The sequence below is a fragment of the Brassica rapa genome, chromosome A09 (genome assembly GCF_000309985.2).
Source record: "Brassica rapa cultivar Chiifu-401-42 chromosome A09, CAAS_Brap_v3.01, whole genome shotgun sequence".
Taxonomy (NCBI): domain Eukaryota; kingdom Viridiplantae; phylum Streptophyta; class Magnoliopsida; order Brassicales; family Brassicaceae; genus Brassica; species Brassica rapa.
Window position 1 is genome coordinate 36,829,121 of NC_024803.2, and position 21,388 is coordinate 36,850,508.

General features: G+C 39.3%; 4 protein-coding genes across 4 annotated transcripts; 2 read left to right on the forward strand and 2 right to left on the reverse strand.

Moving 5' to 3' along the window:
* Positions 1 to 468: 468 nt before the first annotated feature.
* Positions 469 to 1,944, reverse strand: LOC117127833 (CSC1-like protein At4g35870; the record flags this gene model as incomplete). The annotated part of the gene is made up of 1 exon (XM_033278525.1): positions 469 to 1,944. A coding segment is annotated over one exon (1,431 nt), but the record flags the coding sequence as incomplete, so codon positions are not given.
* A 4,228-nt stretch (positions 1,945 to 6,172) lies between these two features.
* LOC103842336 (extensin-2) lies at positions 6,173 to 9,192 on the forward strand. The gene is made up of 3 exons (XM_009118948.3): positions 6,173 to 7,292; positions 7,477 to 8,834; positions 8,921 to 9,192. Exons 1-2 carry the CDS (start codon positions 6,173 to 6,175, stop codon positions 8,796 to 8,798), a joined length of 2,442 nt encoding a protein of 813 aa, XP_009117196.2. The 3' UTR covers positions 8,799 to 8,834; positions 8,921 to 9,192.
* A 62-nt stretch (positions 9,193 to 9,254) lies between these two features.
* LOC103841778 (mitochondrial import inner membrane translocase subunit PAM16 like 2) lies at positions 9,255 to 10,836 on the reverse strand. The gene is made up of 4 exons (XM_009118342.3): positions 10,590 to 10,836; positions 10,286 to 10,373; positions 9,760 to 9,893; positions 9,255 to 9,663 (listed from the first exon to the last, which is right to left on the reverse strand). Exons 1-4 carry the CDS (start codon positions 10,590 to 10,592, stop codon positions 9,544 to 9,546), a joined length of 345 nt encoding a protein of 114 aa, XP_009116590.1. The 5' UTR covers positions 10,593 to 10,836; the 3' UTR covers positions 9,255 to 9,543.
* A 981-nt stretch (positions 10,837 to 11,817) lies between these two features.
* On the forward strand, positions 11,818 to 15,408 carry LOC103841780 (uncharacterized protein At3g49140). Its single transcript, XM_009118343.3, has 12 exons — positions 11,818 to 12,110; positions 12,914 to 13,031; positions 13,130 to 13,346; positions 13,424 to 13,526; positions 13,618 to 13,682; positions 13,768 to 13,884; positions 13,968 to 14,066; positions 14,151 to 14,304; positions 14,378 to 14,487; positions 14,566 to 14,715; positions 14,818 to 14,913; positions 15,000 to 15,408. Exons 1-12 carry the CDS (start codon positions 12,077 to 12,079, stop codon positions 15,108 to 15,110), a joined length of 1,374 nt encoding a protein of 457 aa, XP_009116591.2. The 5' UTR covers positions 11,818 to 12,076; the 3' UTR covers positions 15,111 to 15,408.
* The last annotated feature ends 5,980 nt before the right edge of the window (positions 15,409 to 21,388 follow it).

Below are 21,388 nucleotides of genomic sequence, written 5' to 3' on the forward strand. Positions count from 1 at the left end.
TAAATATTTATAAGAACACTATGCCCGCATATGCGGGCAGTACACCTAGTATATAATATATAGTATATGAGTTGGTTTACCTAATTTATGTTAATATTGATATTATATTATATAAAAGGTAGTATACAACGACTGCATATATAAATACAATGTTTGATTATTACATCGAGCAATTACTTACCAATTCCTAGTTTTTTTCGTAATTGTACTAAGCTTTCGTTATGTGAATCCTTGGCACATATACTTTTATCTAATATATTGCAGTTGTTCAAAAAAAAAAAAATACTATGCACGACCTAGATTTTTGTAAGGCTTTTATCTACATTTTTTTTTTGTTAACTAGTGCAACAAAAAGATATTCTTACAGGAAAAGTAAATCCGTATAAATATAATGTGTAGCGCAATCTTTTTGACATAGTAAAGCTAAGAGCATCCACAATGGTGGATTTGTGGGAGGAGTCCTTAGGATTAGTTTAATAATTTATTTATTTTTTGAATAGTTAAAGACTCTAGTCAAAATAATGTGTCTAATGGTGATTTCCAATTAAGTGTCTTTAGGTATATGAACACGTTGGGCATAAACTGAAAAATCAGAGAGCCGATCCAGCCAGAAGTTTGCACCCAAGTGAGCCAAGACTGAGCACTATCCAACGCTTCAGCGTTAAAGATTCTCCCGGCACTCACCAATGCACTAATCAACGCCAATGGAGAGCTGAAAAACACGAGAATCAACAGAAGAATAGTATTAACAATCACTCTTCTCACGATAAGAGCGATCTTAGTCAACCCCAGATGATTCCAGTAAATATCAGTCTCCAAGGGTGCTCTCTCGACTTTCCACTGGTTCCTATGTAGCCGCAGCTCTGTGACAGAGAAGAACTTCCCAGTCCGCCTCGACCTCTCGTTTCTAAAATCCTGAACAGCTTTGTTAGCTGTGTAAACATCTTTAAACACCACAAACGCAACCCCAGCGCCTTGTGCTCGTCCTTCTTTATAAAAAGCTAACTGAGACTCCAAATCAGCTCTCAACTCTTGCAGCTTCCTCAGCTTCTCATCATCTGTAAAACCAAACCTCTCTGCAACCCCAGACCACATAACCTTCACCTTCCCCCACAAACCCATCAAAAAAGACAACACTCCATCATCTCCACTATTCTCAAACTCATCCGGCAACAACCTAGAGTCCATCTTCGCAACCAACCAAGTGATCTCATCCCTAACACGAACCAACTCCGTTGCCAGATCATCCAACGCACAGAGATCCATAGGAACAATAATCTTATAAACCTTCCCAGGATACTTCTGACGAAAACACTCCTCAAACTCAACTCTATCAGACCCCAGATTCTTAGGCAAGCCCTGCACCATTACAGTAAACACAGCCATGGAATCCGCATTGGGGTCACTTACATTCCCATTCCCATCTCTAAACCTAGTAAACTTCAACCTAGCTTCAATCGCCGAGATCCCAAAATGCGAAATCACCACAACAACAACCACAAAAACAAAATGCAGCCAGAGCAAGGCCGAGCCTTTCTTGATATGCGTGATCATCGTCTTCGAAAGCTCATCGCTCAACACAGCAGTCCCCGCGTAGAGATTCAAAGGCAACATAATGGAGAGAGCCAAAAGGGCGATCGAGAAGAGAAGCACGAAGCTCCCGCCTTCGATCAAGAGGAACTGAGCGGCGTCGGCGCCGCAGTGGCGAGCGATCTCGCGGCACGTGGCGGACCAGACGGCGAGGAGCTTGGAGAGGATAGCGGAGGGACCGGGCATGCGGCGGTGGTCGCTGCGGAGCTTGAGGAAGAGGAAGATGGAGACGCAGCATAGGAGGCCGATCATGGAGATGTTGAGGAGGTACTGGATGTCGCCGACCCACTCAAGCGATGACACGTACACAAGGACTTGATCCTTAATATCCTTCTCGACGGACCAATCCTTAGTTCAATTAGGATAATTAATAATAGTTTATTCAAACAAACCTAAGGATTTGCGCTAAGGATTCCTTTAACATATCCCGTTGTGGATGGTCTAACACACGTACACAAGGGAAGAGTACCTGCACTCAAACGTTCTTACGTAACAATATATGTATATTTGAATTGAGTGAAATTGTTTTTATATAGAATAGTTAGCGATTTGCGTTACGTTTTCTTCAGTATTTAGACAAACGTACGGCGTCATTTGTTAATTGAGATTAGTTAAGGGCTCAATTTGACTCCGTTAATGTGTCATATTCTTAGTTTAGTTTTTATATTATTATTAGGTGTTGGACTTGTTTAAGGGATTATGAAATTAATTATTCACATGATAATATACAAATACTAAACATGTATGATGTATCTGCCTCAATAAGTTCTTTTTCTCCTGAGTTCGAGTTCGCGTTTGTTCATAACACTATAAAAGTACAAACTCATGAGTCATGACGGAAGTTACATTTCGACATTTTCCACCTATCTCTGGTAATAAAAGTAGAGTCAACACTCAGCAAAAGGAAGTAACAGGTTGAGCCAGTGACAAACTAAGAGAAATTGACCGATACGTGGCCATGTGATGTTAGCTTCGCAGCATGTGAAAGTGGAATTTGTAATCGTTTGCAAACAATCATTCCAACAATTCGTTTCTTTATCAATTTGTCGAGACATGTTTGTAGCCATCTTTTAAATTTAAAATACTACATCTTCATACAACTTTTGGAGTAAATACCACGTCACGTTTATATCTACTATAAGGGTCCGGGGATACATTTTTAAAAATAAATGGTCTTCCTATTATAATGGAAAATAAAAATATAATTGTAATCAACTTTGTAACGTGATCTTGAAGTTAAAGGTAGCAAGTTTTGCCATGCGCAGAACTACGTGGATCAAGCTGTCTATTTCTCTTGATTTTGATATATCTTTAGTCTAAGAACATATATGTACCTAGAGGTTATCAATTTACCTACTGGTAATGATTCTCGGTGTGGTTTGTGTTCGATTTGCTTTTCAGAAGATGTGGAACCATAGCATCAAAGTTCTCGCGGCAACCGCTTAGTACTTTCAGTCCTGCCATTTTCTTTAGGTTTGAACTCGCTTCGTTGGCTTCGGCTTTTAAGCCCTGCTACTCGTCTTTTACCTTAGAGTTAGTGTTGTTACGATGAGCTTTGATGTTTAGTTTAAATTTCTGTAGTTTCTTGTAACTTCTGTCATAAACCAAAATTTTGGTATAATAATTTAATATTTTTATCAAAATTCTTTTGGGGTGATTGGTTAAGATATATCAAGGTGTTTAGATTTTGATTTTTACCTACAACCATAAAAGTTATCAATCATGCTTTATTTAATTTTTAAAGCTAAAATTACAAAATAATAAAATAGTTGTAACAACTTTATTTTTTAAAACATTATTTTGTAAACTGTAGAAAAAAGATATTGATGTAAGAATATTTTTCCATTTTTATTACTTTTTGCATTTAATTCTTACAGCTACATACAGATATATCAAAAAATTACCGTCAAAATTCCACAGTAAATTTTTAATAGATACAACCCAACTGATCATCCTCTTTATCTTCTGTATAAGGATATTTGCTAGGGTGGGCGTTCGGGTTCGGTTCAGGTCTATTCGGGTTTTGAGTTTTCGGGGTCAAAGATTTCAGCCTCATTCGGATAATTTTAAGTTTCGGTTTGGATCTTTGCGGGTTCAGTTCGGGTTCGGATAACCCATTAAATTATTTTTAAAATTTTAAAATTCATTATATACTTTAAATTTCTCTAATTTGATTTGGTTTGAATATTTGGATAAATAATCAATAAATATTTTAAATATTTTTGGTCTATTCGGCCAAAGCAAAACCACCAGCTTTTTATGGTCCCACAGTGGATACTCTAAAAGCTTTCTGTTGGGAGGTGAGATGTCCTCCGAAGCTTAAGCATTTTTTATGGCAAATGGTATCCGGATGTATAGTTGTTAAGAAGAATCTGCAAGCAAGAGGAATGAATGGAGATATTTGTTGTATTAAATGTGGAGCTGAGGAGGAATCAATAAACCTTGTGCTTTTTGAGTGCCCTCCTGTGCGTCAAGTTTGAGATTTGTCAAAAATACTGTCTTACCCAGTCTACTTTCCCACAAGCTCATTATTTACAATATGAATCATCTTTTCTGGAGGGTACTTCCGAAGATGGAAGATCATCATTTTGCGTAGATACTATGGTATATTTGGAAAAGAAGGAATAATAAGGTCTTTAGTAATTTGGATATTGACCCAAGAGATACACTTACGCTTGCAGAAACTTAATCAACACTTTGGGCTGAGGTCCAGGTGATTAAGACTATGCAGGTTCCACCACAGAATGAGGTTTTGAATCGGCAGCCGAGGATTGGTCGTTGGTGTTTTATAGATGGTTCCTGGAAAGATAAAGAACTTTATTCAGGTCAAGGATAGTATAGCATATTCGAGGGCTTTCAGGGATTGATGGGTGCAAGGAATACTAGGACATGTCTTTCACCTCTTCATGCAGAGATGGAAACTTTGATATGGGCAATGAAATGTATAAGGAATTTACATCAGTTTCAGGTTACTTTTGCTACGGATTGTTCTTAATTGGTGAAGATGATTTCAGAACCAGAGGAATGGCCGCCATTTGAGAGTTACCTGCACGACATAAAGCTACTGAAGACATGTTTTACTAGCTTAGCGATCATTCATGTACCCCAGACAAAAAATCAAAAGACGGATAGTCTAGCACGATGTGCCAGAAAACAATCGTCTTTCATCGTTCATATGGATGCGGAGTTATCGGTTTGGTTCGCAAAGTCTATATGAGTTTGTTTGTTGATTACAAAAAGAGAATATATTTTAGCTATTTTAGACATTTACTTTTGGCTATAAGTATATATTTTCAAGTATTTTAGATAATTTAAAAATATTTTATATATTTTGGATGCTTTTAATAGACTTTAAATCTAAAATATATTTATATAAGGGGGTATAGAAATCAATTTAGGATACATTTGGGTATCCGAAATATTTCGGTTCGAGTCGGGTTCGGTTCTGGTTCTTTAGATACTAAAATTTTGAACCCGTTCAAATATTTAATCAACTCTGGTTCGGGTTCGGTACTACTTTTTCGGATCGGATTCGGTTCGTTTCTTCGGATTTGGATTCGGATTTTTTTGTCCAGCCTTAATATTTGCCGTCTTTGTTGTTCTCTTGGATAAATCGACTGAATTACTAAAAATATAGTTTTACAACCAAATAAATAAGTATTTGTAGTAGTTACATCTTATTTTTTTTCTTGAAAAACTATTCAAGTTGATCAAGGTTTCCTCGTCGAACTTAATTAATGGGTAGCTTAACGATTGAATTGTAGACTATTACAATATCAACACACATAAATATCTAGACACTAACATAATTTTCACACATGCACATACACGTACATTTTAACGAAAATATTTTTCTTTTACAGAGAGAAAAGAGATCCTTATCTTAAGTTAGTTAGTACTTAGAATAATTATGTTTTGTAAAACAAACCACTAATTATTGAAAGCGAGTCGACACAATTTCTTGAACCCCATTAAACAACTAAACAAGTTATCTCCCAACACATATTCTTATATCAAATTCACGTTTTCATCTAATGCATGTCTATTCTGATATAGATTTATTAGGATAATGTAAACCGTTACACTAGACTTATATAGTGTCGGTAATACTAGACAATATTGTATATCAGAAACAAAGTGTACGTCGTTGTGATTAACATAGGTTAACAAGCAGCTAGCTAGTACTATTATACTATAGTATATGGTAGATTAACTAAAAATGTATCAACAATCAATCAGAAATTAGTGGGATTTTTCAAATTAGTAGTTGAAGATTAGTTTCTGACCTGCTGAATAATTTCTAAAGAAGTTCTCCGTAGTTGGTTTTTTCTTAAATGAACAAATGCCAGCTAACAAGAAAACATAGGAACAAATCAAAAGAGTACAAAAATATTGAATCGGCTTCTTAATAATGAAGCACACCTTCTATGACTAACTTTCATTATATAAATAGGTCATTGTCCATGCAGAAGCACAAACCATCTACTAAAACATCTTCTATCTCTCTCTCTCACTCTTTTCTTAACCAAGAAGACAAGTTAACATCTTGTCTTGCCGACGGTGAGACTTTCCAGTGAAAGCAATGGCAACTCCGGCATGGAGTCTTGCCGGCAAGACTCATTTGGTAGTTGCTGTTTTGGCAATGCTCGTGGGTTTGACCTTGGCAACGGAACCTTATTACTATAGTTCTCCTCCACCACCCTACGAATACAAATCTCCACCACCTCCGGTGAAATCCACTCCCCCACCGTATGAATATAAATCCCCTCCTCCTCCGGTAAAGTCTCCTCCACCTCCATATTATTACCACTCACCCCCTCCTCCAGTGAAGTCCCCTCCTCCACCTTATTATTACAATTCACCTCTTCCTCCAGTGAAATCTCCACCACCACCGTATTATTATCACTCTCCGCCACCACCGTATTATTACCATTCTCCACCTCCTCCGGTGAAGTCTCCTCCTCCACCTTATTACTACCATTCACCCTCTCCTCCGGTAAAATCTCCTCCTCCACCTTATTACTACCATTCACCTCCTCCTCCGGTAAAATCTCCTCCTCCACCTTATTACTACCATTCTCCACCTCCTCCAGTTAAATCTCCACCACCACCGTACTATTATCATTCTCCACCTCCTCCGGTGAAATCTCCACCACCTCCATACTACTACCATTCTCCGCCTCCTCCAATGAAATCTCCACCACCTCCATATTACTACCATTCTCCGCCTCCTCCGGTGAAGTCTCCTCCACCACCATACTACTATCATTCACCTCCTCCTCCAGTGAAGTCTCCTCCACCACCTTACTACTATCATTCACCACCTCCCCTAGTGAAATCTCCACCACCACCGTACTACTACCATTCTCCTCCTCCTCCCATGAAATCTCCCCCTCCTCCTTACTACTACAACTCCCCACCACCACCGGTGAAATCTCCACCACCTCCTTATTACTACAAGTCTCCTCCTCCAGTAAAATCCCCACCACCTCCATACTACTACCAATCACCTCCACCACCACCAAAAGCCTACTCTCCACCTTACTACTACACATCTCCACCACCGCCGGTCTCATATCCTCACCCCCATCCTCACCCACACCCAAAACCACTTGTATTCAAAGTTGTTGGTAAAGTTTACTGCTATAGATGCTACGACTGGACTTACCCTAAGAAGTCACACGACAAAAAGCATCTCAAAGGTAAATTTACGAATCTGTTATTACCTACTATATAGACAGTGAAATAAAGAAAATGGTTACTACAAATCTTTTTTAAAAAGACAGAACTTGTTATTGACTTGAGCGAGATCAAGATCCAATAATAGAAAGAAGTTAGTAAGTTTGCGATTTTTTATATTTAAATATATTTATTTTTGTCACGTAGGGGCTGTCGTGGAGGTGACATGCAAGGCAGGAGACAAAACGGTCAAAGCGTACGGTAAGACAAAGATAAACGGTAAATATGCAATCACCGTGGAAGGGTACAACTACCGCAAATACGGCGGCGAGGAATGCACGGCCAAGTTACACGCGCCACCAAAGGGATCACCTTGTAATATTCCTACAAGTTATCATATGGGTAACGAAGGAGCTAAACTTCATGTGAAATCAAAGACCAAGTACGAGGTTGTGCTTTACGCCAAGTCCTTTGCTTATGCACCTAAGAAGCCTTATGAGGAATGCCGTAAACCAGCTCCTTACCACCCACCTTATTACTACAAGTCTCCGCCGCCTCCAACTCCGGTTTACTACTACAAGTCCCCGCCGCCGCCTGCCCCAACTTACGTCTATAAGTCGCCACCACCTCCAACTCCAAAGTATGTCTATAAATCACCGCCACCAACTACTCCAACTTACGTTTACAAGTCTCCTCCACCACCAACTCATTTTCCTACACCGTATTACTATCACTCACCTCCACCACCGGTTAAGTCTCCACCTCCACCGTACTATTATCATTCGCCACCTCCACCAGTGAAATCTCCACCACCACCCTACTACTACCAATCTCCTCCACCTCCAGTGAAATCTCCCCCACCTCCATACTATTACAAGTCTCCTCCACCACCGGTAAAATCTCCACCACCACCTTACTACTACCACTCTCCTCCTCCTCCGGTCAAATCTCCTCCACCGCCATACTACTACCACTCTCCTCCTCCACCAGTCAAATCCCCACCACCACCATATTACTACCAATCCCCACCCCCTCCAGTGAAATCTCCTCCACCACCATATTATTACCATTCTCCACCTCCTCCGGTGAAATCTCCACCACCTCCATATTATTACCACTCTCCTCCTCCACCAGTCAAATCACCACCACCTCCATATTATTACCACTCTCCTCCTCCACCGGTCAAATCACCACCTCCTCCTTACTACTACCATTCACCACCCCCGCCAATGAAATCACCTCCACCACCGTATTATTACCATTCTCCTCCTCCTCCCGTGAAATCTCCCCCTCCTCCTTATTACTACCACTCACCACCTCCACCAGTCAAATCTCCACCTCCTCCTTATTACTATCAGTCACCACCGCCACCAGTAAAATCTCCCCCACCACCATACTACTACAACTCACCTCCTCCACCAGTCAAATCTCCACCACCACCGTACCATTACAACTCTCCCCCTCCTCCCTTGAAATCTCCACCTCCAGTCTACATCTACGCATCTCCACCACCTCCCATCCACTACTAAACTCACCAAGCTTAACCAAAATTCCCCAATATTCACGTGAGTTTTATGCCAACACCTAACCTCTTATCGATACTCTTTTTGAATTCATAAGTCTAAAGCAGTTTTTCTTCTACGTTTTACAGGTTTTCTTTTAAAATATGTAATAAAGAAAAAGTCTATGAGGAGATCAAGAAGTGAACCAAATAAGGATTGTCACATTTCAGTCAGCGACTATGATTATCTCAAGACGAACCACTTCACTTCCACTTCATTAGGACTACTCATCACCTTTCATGTTTTCATTCTAGCTTCTTCATTTCAGATTTGCCAAAAATTGAATTGTAATTTAATTGTTGTTCCATGGAATTTTATCATGTACAAGTCCACCTCTATCAAAATAAAATTTGCAATCAAATCAGGTTTCTAATTTTCCTTCAAGTATTTACATAAAGCCACTAAATTTATAAAGTAGTTATATACATAACAAACAAACTGTAGATTAATATCTCAGTTTCAAGTCTGAAACAGAAACAAGAGTGAAAGATACAACAAACACGCAAAATCTAATTTAAAGAGGTTCTTTGACACTGATTTAACTGAACAGAGCAAGCCCTCTTCGTTATTAGTAAACAATGGGTGAAGAAAGCTATGGCCGTCTTTCAAAGTTCTACACTTCATCTCAAAGAACTGTGATACTGTCTTTAATTTTACATAAAATAGCAAGAAATGTAGCTCTGTGAAGACAAAAACAAGAGAGATAAAAGTCTTAACTAGGTGTACTTTTGCTCCTGTACACCTCTTCAAGACATTCTTTGGCTCGATGAACTTTAGATTGAAGGTAAAAGCTCCCAGCTTTGGCGTTATTCTCAAACAGCTTGTCGTATTTCTGCATTACAGACCAACCAACCCACTCTTTTTTAGTTATTACCTCCAGAGTTTCAGAATAGACACAAGACAGAGAAAGAAAGAGAAATGAGTTTACCTGTACTATCTCTTCCCAAGAGGTCTGCTCGGTTACACCGAGAATCTGCCTAGCCTCTTGCTCAGTAATGGATTTTCCTGCTTTACGTACTGCGTTCTGCATTGCTTCCTGCGCAACGCCAGTTTTAGACGCATCTGCAAAAAAGAAGATGCTTGGGTTTAGACAGGCCTCTTCCATTACAAATACATGACTCCTCTTGTCTTCATTACATAAACCGTTCTAATAGTCATAAAGAAAAACAAATCACATAATCACTACTCACCATCAAAACGCAACTCGTAAACCAATCTATCAATTGAAAAAAAAACAGATCTCCCTAAGAGAAAGCAAACCATCATTGGATTCACGATGTCAAAAAAACTAACATATGTAAAAAACAGAGGATTCACTGTTTCAGGAAACATATAAACCGTTCTAAAAAAAAAATCAAAGAATCATTATGAAAATGCAATCTATCAATCGAATAAAAAAAACAGATCTTTCTAAGAGAACATTTGATGAAAATAAAAAGGTGTTGGAAACTCACTAGCAAGAGCCTGACGATAGGCTTGAAAGAAAGCACGACCCAAAATACCAGAACCCATCACAATGAGTTGCGCAATGATTCTCCCTGCCTGTAACATACAAACCAAATGAGATATATATATAATTATTAAAGCACAGGCCTTTTTAGACCACTACAGGCATCAATCAATCTATCGGATTTTCACACAAATCAACAACAACCGATCCCAAAGGAAGCTAAAATGAATTGAATTTTAATCAAAAGAACTATGAGATTAAAGCGGCAATTGACAAAAAAAATAAAATAAAGATAAAACCCAACTCACCATTGGAGCTGATTAATTGATCGATTGAGATTTCGGAAAGATGCTTCTTTCGTTAACGAGAGAGAGAGATAAACCTAGACAGGAAGACAATAGAACAATCTAGGGTTCTCTTTTGTTTTTGTTTTTGTTGTTGTTTTGGTTCGTGTTCGTGTAATAAAAAAATGTTAGGAGAAGAAACACGGCCAAGACCGATGACCAGCACGAAGAAGCACAAGGAATTGTTAATGGTATCCAATAACAACCAAACATGTATTAAGTGTTAAGCTTGGGCTGTCGACATATGAGGCCCATCTTTAATTGGGTGGATACATATTGACCACTGAAAAATTATGAAGCCTTGTTTTTGATATAATGGGTTGCTTTAAAATAGGCATGAGCAAAAAAAAAACGGAATAAAAAATCTTATTTGGAATCAAATCGAAATATCCGAAACTAGAACTGGATCGAAATCTTTAAATACTCGAATAGTTCATATATTTTTATATTCGAAATTAATGAACCGAAACTGAATAGATATCGAAATATACAAAAATATTAATTTTATATATAAGTATTTGAACTATCCAAAATTATCCAAAAATATTTGAATGTTTATATCTAGATATTCAGAGTAATCCAAAATGTCTAAATATTTTTTTGATCATCCTAACTATTCGATATTTTACCCAAATGCCTGATATTTTACCTGAATGACTCGACTATCCAAAATAATCGAATCGGAACTAGAACCAAAATATAAACTAACTGATTTTTCGCGTACTTTTTGGTTCCTAATTTTACTATCCAGTTTGAAGCGAATCCAAAACTATCCGAACCCAATCCAAACCAAAAAGTCTCTAGCCCTTTGCTGAACTATCCAATACCCAAAAGATCCTAACCAAACCGAATCGATACCTGAAATGTCTATGCCTACTCTAACCATTAATCACCGAACGTCTGAAAAAAGAAAGAGACTTGCACATTGTTCTTGGTATCATCGCCTATGAAATCTAAACTGAACCATTCATCTAGGTTCAGCTAAACGGCACCACTTTGTAGCCAGCAACTCACAAGTCACAGTTGGTTGGTCGTGTGCGAGTCAAAGAGTTTTCATCATGAGTATATTAAATAAAGAATCAAAGGAATATCCATTTATCTTTTTATTCATTTTCTCTAAATTATTATTTTTAGATAAAAAGAAAACGAAATTTTAGATTTCCGTAAGGAATAGCAGCCACACCAACCCTCCCATGATCTGATGACCCAAACAGATATATTAAAAAAAAATCAAATATGTCCACGAATACAAGAAAAAAACAACATAACGAATATAAAAAGCTGAAAAAGTTTGCTGAAGTCTATGGCAAATTAATGTTTAAGACGCGACAGTAAACACAAACAAAGAGACAGAAACGTGATCCAGCCTCGACGGCGAAGAATACGGCGGAGATTCCCAACGATCACCTACTTTGACATTTCACGGCGGCTGAAGTTTCTCCGATCTGATCATGGTGATCGCAGCTGCTTCTTCTTTTTCCCTCGGTATCTCTCACCTACTTTTAAACATCTCTCTCTCTCTCTCTCTCTCTCTCTCTCTCTCTCTCTCTCTCTCTCTCTCTCTCTCTCTCTCTCTCTCTCTCTCTCTCTTCATTGATTAATCCGAAGCTGGTAATGGATTCTGCATGGCTGCGTGACACGAATTTAATTAAATCAATCATCATCAACTCTTTTTAATTAATGGCGAAAGCATTTTGAAGATTCTTTTCTCGTTGACTCATCTTTTTGTTCAATCTTCAGATTATTTCCTGAGTAAAGTTTTGATTTTTTTTAATATGGGAAGAGTTATATGTTAATGTCATTTTTAGAGATTTGTGAATCTGTTTATAAAGTCTTAATCTTTCCTCTTTATCTGTAATTTTTTCAGTTATTTCTGAAATTTGGATTAACTCTGTTTTAAATCTGTTTGTTCAATCTTCAGATTATTTTCCTGGGTAAAGTTCTGATTTTTTGAGTGTGGGATGAGTTATATGTTCATGTCATTGTTAGAGATTTGTTAATCTGTTTATAAAGTCTTGATCTTTCCTCTTTAGCTGTAATTTTTTCAATTATTTCTGAAATTTATTAACTCTGTTTTAAATCTGTTTGTTCAATTTTCAGATAATTTTTCCCAGTAAAGTTTTGTTTTTTAATGTGGGAGGAGTTATATGTTAATGAACTTTTTAGAGATTTGTAAATCTGTTTATAAAGTCTTGATCTTTCCTCTAATTTTTTGAATTATTTATTTATTTATTTTTTCTGTAATTTGGAGGCATTTGAACATTGTTTGGTATGTATGTATCCAACAGGTCCATCTCATTGCCATCATCACTCTTACACGGATGATTTCCCTTCCTACAAAAGACACGGCAGCGCAAGGAACCGTGCCTTTGATGGATCTGCCTCTGCTAATCTCTCTGTTTTAAGGTTTTTGATTAACAATTACAAATCTTGTCACCTCCTTGATTCTTTGACTAATGTTTTGCTTTTGGGAGTGATTCTTGATGAAAACATTTGTGTTTCAGTTCCAGATGCAAGATTCCATCTTTTGGTTCAGCCTTTCATGTAGCAACCGGTGGACATGACCTTGGCCTCACCAAAGTTTCCGTTGCTGCTGATTACTCTGATTCGGTTCCTGATTCTTCTTTCTACGGCTATCATCCTCTGGAAGATCTGAAGCCTGGCAAAAGAGTCCAGGAGACAAAACTCTCTCCTGCTGAAGTAGCAAGGACTACCGTCGAGGTTGGTACCTGACAGACCACTACTGTTGAGTTTCATCTGAACTATAATAGTATTGTTGACCGCTTGTTTCATTGTAGGCAAACAGCAGTGCTGTGTTGGTGTTTCCTGGAGCTATTCACTGTGAACCACACGATCATAACTCATGGTCTGAGTTTAAGTATGTCATTGATGATTATGGAGGTAGTCTATTATTTATCTGCTTCCTGTGTTAATATAGTGTATGTATTAGTCACTTTCTTTCTCACCAGCTCTGTTTTTCTTTCTAATGTAGATATCTTTTTCGACATTCCTGATGATGTGAACATCTTAGAAGATCCTGGAGCTAGTAATCCAGTGGTAAGCATGTCATTTATCAAGTAGAATGTAAATATGTAATGTATCTGTACATAACTGATAAGCTTGTGATGACATACTTTTGTAGAAAGCCTTTTTTGGAATGGATGTCCCACGCTACGAAAACTCAAGGCTCCATGAGGAATATAACATTTCGGAGATTGGTAACCTTGACCAAATCATCTTTGATGACCATTATTTCGAGGTAGGTTGAATCTGTTGTTGTACTCTTTTAGTTTCCTTAACATGCCAATGTGACTTGTCTTATTTACTTTGAAATCTGAGCAGATGATGGATTCTGAAGCTGGAGACATCCCTGTCGATTGGGGAATGCCTGACACTTCCAACGGCGTTCATCCTATCTACTTTGCCAAACACATGTCAAAGGTTTATATAAACGAATTAGCCATACAGTTTTGCAATAGCATGATGGAAAAAAAAAACTAATCAGAGTGACATGTTATCATGCAGGCTATCAGCATGGACTATGACAGGAAAATGGACTATCCCTCTAATGGTGTATCCATACTCGCATGCCTTAGGCCAGCTTTCCTCGACGAGGAATCCTATATAAGAAGATTGTTTCTCTCGGAAGATAGAGATGACTATAGCTGGGAGGTTCAAGGTCCTTTCCCATTCTCAGATGTGATTAAATGTAACACTATAAACTTTTCTGTTGACATGTTATGTGTTTTCAGGTGATGAGAATCAAAACACTAGTTCCAGAGATGATGAGAACGATATGAGTTCTAGTCTATATAGATTAGAGATTGTGGGAATAGAGCTTCTCTCCCTCTATGGTACAGAGGTATGTTTTTTTTTGCAACCATCTAGTTTCTTTGGTCTCACACTATGCGTTGATGTCAAGATTCTTTGACGTTTACAGTCTTCTATAAGCTTGCAAGATTTTCAAGATGCTGAACCAGACATCTTGGTTCACTCTACTTCTGCAATCATAGAGCGCTTCAACAACAGAGGAGTTAGTTCAGACATTGCACTTAAAGCTCTCTGCAAAAAGAAAGGTCTTCATGCAGAGGTATTGTATATTTGTATATAGTTTGGAATACACGTAACTACCACTCTGGTTTTACATTTTGTATACCAATATTGCTTACTTTATTGTAATAATGTTATGCAGGAAGCTAACCTGATCAGTGTTGATAGCCTTGGTATGGATGTGAGAGTTTTCGCAGGCGCACAAGTCCAAACTCACCGTTTCCCTTTCAAAACCAGAGTGAGAGAATGCTAAGACACAAAACATTGAACAAAGATACAACATTCATATGCTTATTCGTCTCTCATCATGTTTTGTTGTGACAGGCTACGACAGAAATGGCAGCAGAGAAGAAGATGCACCAGCTACTGTTCCCTCGTTCACGCAGAAGGAAGTTGAAGTCTAACGACGAGAGTTTGAAGGACGCATACCGTTAAAAAAACCGTTATCAAAATCACCAGTCCAAAAGTTAACAGAGCAGGAGCTGTCTTGCCTACTGGATGTCTGGTGCTTACACGAGTTCTTTGCTGTGACGTTTCTGTACATAAAGATGAGCTTCCAAGTGACCATACTAGGCTGTGTGGAGAACATTGTCTTAGTAAGTTTATATTAAAAAAATGTAAGAATAAATAGAAGTTGATACATTTGATGTAACTTCTACTTCTATAATAAGTCCAAAATGTTGTTCTCTTTTTACAACTAATTTAAGATCAAATAAAAACCCTTTTTCCTCTGTTTACAAGTGTTATAGATTACATACTAACTTTTTGATAGGAACTGGATGTATATTTGATGTATAACCGCCCAACCTCCCTCTCTTGATCTCTTATATAACGAGAATCAAGCCAAGTACAAATCAGTTTACAATCTCTCAAGCTATAGTCACAGGCCTGAGCCAAAACCTCACTGAAATCTTTATTAACACTGGGTCCCTTTATATAGTAAGGCCCAGTCACAATATCTCTTCAAACTAACTCTAACCGCCACTCTCCTTCTCTGATACCAGCTCCATCTCTTGATCAGCTCCCTCCCTTCTCTTCCTCCTCCTCGTATATACACATATGGGCATATCAATACCCCCTCCCCGAGATTCAGCTTGTCCTCAAGTGAAAAAGATGGAAACTGTTGCTTCAACTCACCCACGCGCAACCACGAAGACTCATGATCCGGAAGATGCTTCCACCTAACCAAAATCTCCAAGAATCCCTGCTCATCATAGCGTCTGTCCAGCACTGCCTCTGGTTCAATCAACAAATCCGCCGAATCCGAAAGAATAGGTGGTAATGGAATCACAACTTCTGAAGATCCTACCACAGGTTTCAACTGAGAAATGTGAAAAACTGGATGAATCTTCGAACTCACAGGCAACGCTAAACGATATGCCACCTTTCCAATTCGTGCAACCACTTCAAATGGCCCATAATACCTCGCCGCCAACTTCTGAAACAACCTCCTACTCACCGACTGTTGTCTATAAGGACGCAGCTTCAAATACACCTTCTCTCCCACGCGAAACTCCAAATCACGCCTATGTTTATCAGCACTGCTCTTCATAATAGCCTGTGCGCGAGTCAAGTTGTCCTTGATAGATGTTAATACTAACTCGCGTTCCTTTAACATCATATCAACCTCAAAATTCTGAGTAGCCCCATCTTCATAAGGCATCAAAGTAGGTGGGTCTCGCCCATATACCAGCTTAAAAGGAGTACACTTCAACGCAGTATGATAAGCCGTATTGTACCACAGCTCTGCCCAAGACAAATACTTTGACCAACTCTTCGGATGTGTCGACGCAAAGCATCTCAAATAGGTCTCCAAACACCTGTTCAATACCTCAGTTTGCCCATCTGATTGCAGATGAAACGCAGTACTGAAACGCAGACGTGTACCCGAAACTCTAAAACATTCCTTCCAGAATTTGCTCAGAAATATCTTGTCACGATCCGAAATGATGGACTTCGGAAAACCGTGTAATCTCACCACTTCTTTCACGAACTTCTGAGCTACCTCAACCGCTGTAAACGGATGCTTCAAGGTAATGAAATGACCATATTTGCTTAACCTGTCCACCACGACTAATATCACATTCACTCCTTGAGAAACCGGTAATCCCTCGACGAAATCCATTGCAATATCTTCCCAAATACGAACTGGTAATTCGATCGGCTGTAACAAACCAGAAGGAGATAATGTCGAATATTTGTGTGTTTGACAGACAGAACAAGCAGCCACATATTCCTGCACCACACTACGCATCTTTGGCCAATAGAACATTGCTTTGACTCGCTGTAACGTCCTCAACACCCCCGCATGACCACCCATAATCGTGTCATGGCATTCTTGAAGTATCACAGGAATTTGATTCGAAGAACGAGGAATAACCAGTTTCTGTTTATAAAACAGTCGACCATGGATCAAACAAAAACCCTGTTTCACCCCCTCTCCCTGTAACAACTTTGCTATCATTCCTTGAATCTCCTCATCTTCGTCTATCTCCCTATACAAATCTTGCATTTGTAAAGTCACCGGAACTGTCAATGCCAGAAGTGTCAACCCAGCTTCATCTATCACCGTGTGATCAATCCGAGACAAACCATCTGCTACTTTATTCTCGCTCCCCACTTTATACTCAATATCAAATTCATATCCTAAAATACGCGTCAACCACCTTTGATAGTCCAGAGTTATTTCCCGCTGCTCCAACAGATATTTCAAGCTTTGTTGATCCGTTCTTACTACAAACCTCCTTCCCAAAAGATAATGTCTCCATTTCTGAATAGACATCACAATTGCCATCAATTCCCTTTCGTATATAGGTTTCAATTGCTCTCTAGGTGTGAGACCATGGCTGAAGTAGGCAATAGGATGATTATTCTGCATTAAAACCGCTCCCAACCCAAACCCGGACGCGTCGGATTCTACAATGAAAGGCTTCGTAAAATCTGGAAGAGCCAACACCGGAGCAGTGACCATAGCTATCTTCAACTTGTCAAATGCCTCTTGGGCTAATTGAGTCCAGAGAAATTGCTCCTTCTTTAACAACTCAGTTAACGACTTTGCAATAGATCCATAATGTTGAACAAATCTTCTGTAATAACCTGTCAACCCCAAAAAACCCCTCAGCTCTTTCACTGTTCTCGGAATAGGCCATCTCTGAACTGCTTCTATCTTCTTACTATCTGTGGCCACGCCTTCACGACTGATAATATGACCCAAGTACTCGACCTTTGTCTGTGCAAACGAACACTTCTTCTTGTTCGCAAACAATCTCATCTCCACAAAAACATCCAACACCAACGCTACATGCTTCTTGTGATCCTCCAAGTTGTCACTATAGATGAGAATATCATCAAAAAAGACCAAGACAAATTTCCTCAGAAACTTCTTAAACACTTCATTCATCAAAGCTTGGAAGGTTGCAGGAGCATTAGTGAGGCCAAAAGGCATCACCAAAAACTCGAAATGACCATCATGCGTTCTGAAGGCTGTCTTGTCTATATCTTCTTCCCGCATTCTAATCTGATGATACCCAGATCGTAAATCTAGCTTCGTGAAATAGCGTGCTCCATGCAGTTCATCCAACAACTGATCTATCATAGGAATCGGAAATTTGTCCTGAACTGTTGCTCTGTTCAATGCTCTGTAATCTACACAGAAGCGATGCGAGTTATCCTTCTTCTTCACCAAAAGGACAGGGCTTGAAAACGGACTATGACTCGGTCTGATCAACCCTTCTGATAACATTTCTTGAACAAGCTTCTCCATAATCTCTTTGTGCGCATGCGGATAACGGTATGGACGCACACTCACCGGTTTGGTCTTATCCTGCAACACAATCGCGTGTTCCCTGTCTCTCAATGGTGGCAACCCAGTTGGTTTCTGAAATACTGCCTCGTATTGTAACAACATGTCTGCTATCAACTGTGGCACCACCTCTTCCTGTTCCCCTTTAGGCCCCATACTCTTCAACTCTATTTCCCATCCTTCATTCTGCATTGTCACTTCGGATGACAAGGTTTTAAGAGACACATTCGAGCTGTGTAAAGCTGGTTCTCCTGTTAGTACAACCTGACATCCTTCATAATCAAACGACCATTCATTCTTCTCCCAATCCACTGTACAAACTCCCAAGGTTCTCAGCCATTGTACCCCTAAAATAATAACCACACTTCCCAGTTCCAGTACCACAAAGTCAGACTTGAACTGCATATTTGGAAGCACAACCTGCACCTCGCTACAAACTCATGTGCCCTGCACCGATACTCCTGTACCCAGCAATACTTCCAACTTCGAATTTTGAGTAGCGTTGAGCCTACACCTAGCCACCGTCGAAGGAGATATGAAATTGTGAGTAGCTCCGCTATCAATCATCACAATCACTCTGTTCTTGTTTACCAACCCACTCAGCTTCGTTGTAGTAGGGGAAGTAATTCCCACAAACGAGTTAAAAGACAATGTCATAAGAGTGTATTGTGAACCCTCCTCGTCTTCTTCAACCTCTACTAATGACTGATCAACAATCTCCATTTCCATCCCATTAATCACCGTCAGAACCTGAAGAGACCTGTTGGAGCACCAATGATCCCTTGACCATTTTTCATCGCAAGTAAAGCATAATCCTAGTCTCTTCTTCTCCGCAATCTCACCCTCCGATAGTCTCAACTGCGGTCTCTGAGTTCGAGTACCGCTCCCTTTATCTTGACCACCTGCAGCTTTAGGTTGTTGGTTTTGTTTTGTTTGCCATTCTGTTGACGTTGGGGTTTGAGTGAACGGCTTGTAAAATGACTGTCTTGAACCCGATTTGTTCGTAAAACTGCGTTCTCGACACACCATTTTGTACAACACACTATCTTCCATCTGATACGCAGTAGCTATCATCTCTGGAAGGTCTACTGGTTTACTCATGTTTACCACTTCCCTCATCTCCGGAGTAAGACCATTCATGAAGATACCTTCACGCTGAGGATCCGTCAAACCGCTGACTTGAGTTGATAAATCCTCAAACTTGTGGATGTATTGAGCTATCTTTCCTGTCTGTTTAACCGCAAAGAAGGGTTGACTCGGATCTCTCATCTTCTCTCTACTAAATCTGGCCAACAATCTTGCTTTAAAATCGTTCCAACTCACAAAATTGCTTCGGTGAGTCTCACTATTGAACCAGCTCAACACATCACCTGCAAGACTTAACGATACCACCTCCAATTTCCTTCGTTCATCATAACCCCCAATTCGAAAATATCGTTCTGCTAACGCAAACCAAGCATAAGCATCATCCCCAGAGAATATCAGAAGTTCAACACGTTTCAACATCCGTTCTCTATTCTCTAAAACTGAATGCCTATCTCCTCCTTCCTCCGATCTAGAACTACGACCAGGTTCGTCAACAGAGATAGGTACCTGATAATTCGGATGACGATACGGTGGAGGACTCGGATCTGATACCTCTATACTCTTCGAATCCTTCTTCGCGATCAGATCACACAATCTTTCGAAATTCGCCGTCAGCTTCGTCTGCAGTTCTTCATAACGATCGATCGATTTCCTCTCCAGATCTTCAATCTTCGACATCGTTTTCTCTTCCGACGTACGAATCGTCGCTCGAAACTCGTTGTTCGTCTCGTATTGCGCCACCGTATGATCTCGCAACGATTTCGCCAGTGATTCCAACGTAACTGGCTCATCCTCGCTCTGACTCCTCAAAGCTTTCTTCATCCCGTCGCGATTGTTTGCTCCAGAACGCTCACAACGCACCAATTTGATAGGAACTGGATGTATATTTGATGTATAACCGCCAAACCTCCCTCTCTTGATCTCTTATATAACGAGAATCAAGCCAAGTACAAATCAGTTTACAATCTCTCAAGCTACAGTCACAGGCCTGAGCCAAAACCTCACTGAAATCTTTATTAACACTGGGTCCCTTTATATAGTAAGGCCCAGTCACAATATCTCTTCAAACTAACTCTAACCGCCACTCTCCTTCTCTGATACCAGCTCCATCTCTTGATCAGCTCCCTCCCTTCTCTTCCTCCTCCTCGTATATACACATATGGGCATATCACTTTTCTCCACACATTTTTCTTGGTGGAAACATATATATAGATAGCCACATGATCACATACGCTGGTTTCTTACAGACAAATATGTTAGTGTCTACTGATGTTCGAATATACAAAGTGAGCAGTTAACCTTCTCATGGTAAGCGAAATGCGGATCAAACATTGCTGAGACATTGGTCTGAGAAGACCATATTTTCCAAAGATGTTACATGTTTCAGAGGCATGTGCAATAAATAGACATACTGACATGAAAACAGAGAGTGAAGTTGATCATTATATGGTTTTAGTTTTGTCTCATACATTGAGTAAGACTGTAAGTAACGAGTAGAAGAGAAAACACAGCAAGTGCAATTCCAATGTAAGGCAAAACCTGAAACACACAGAAGTGTAGAACCTACAAGTTTGTACTGCCAAAAGAGAGTCTCTGGTTTACGTACAGAGATTCAAAGGGAATGGATCTCTCTAGTGTAGCTGCAACTTACAAGTTACATCTCCAGTTGATCAGTGAATAGCATTGAGCGCATCACGTTCAACTATGCTTCTATGGACAAGTCAAGATATTTTATTTATTAATTTTTAAACTTCGTACTGTATACATGTTAGTATATGTTATGTAATTCTTTTTTTCTTTTTTGAAAAGTGTAATTTTTTTTTGC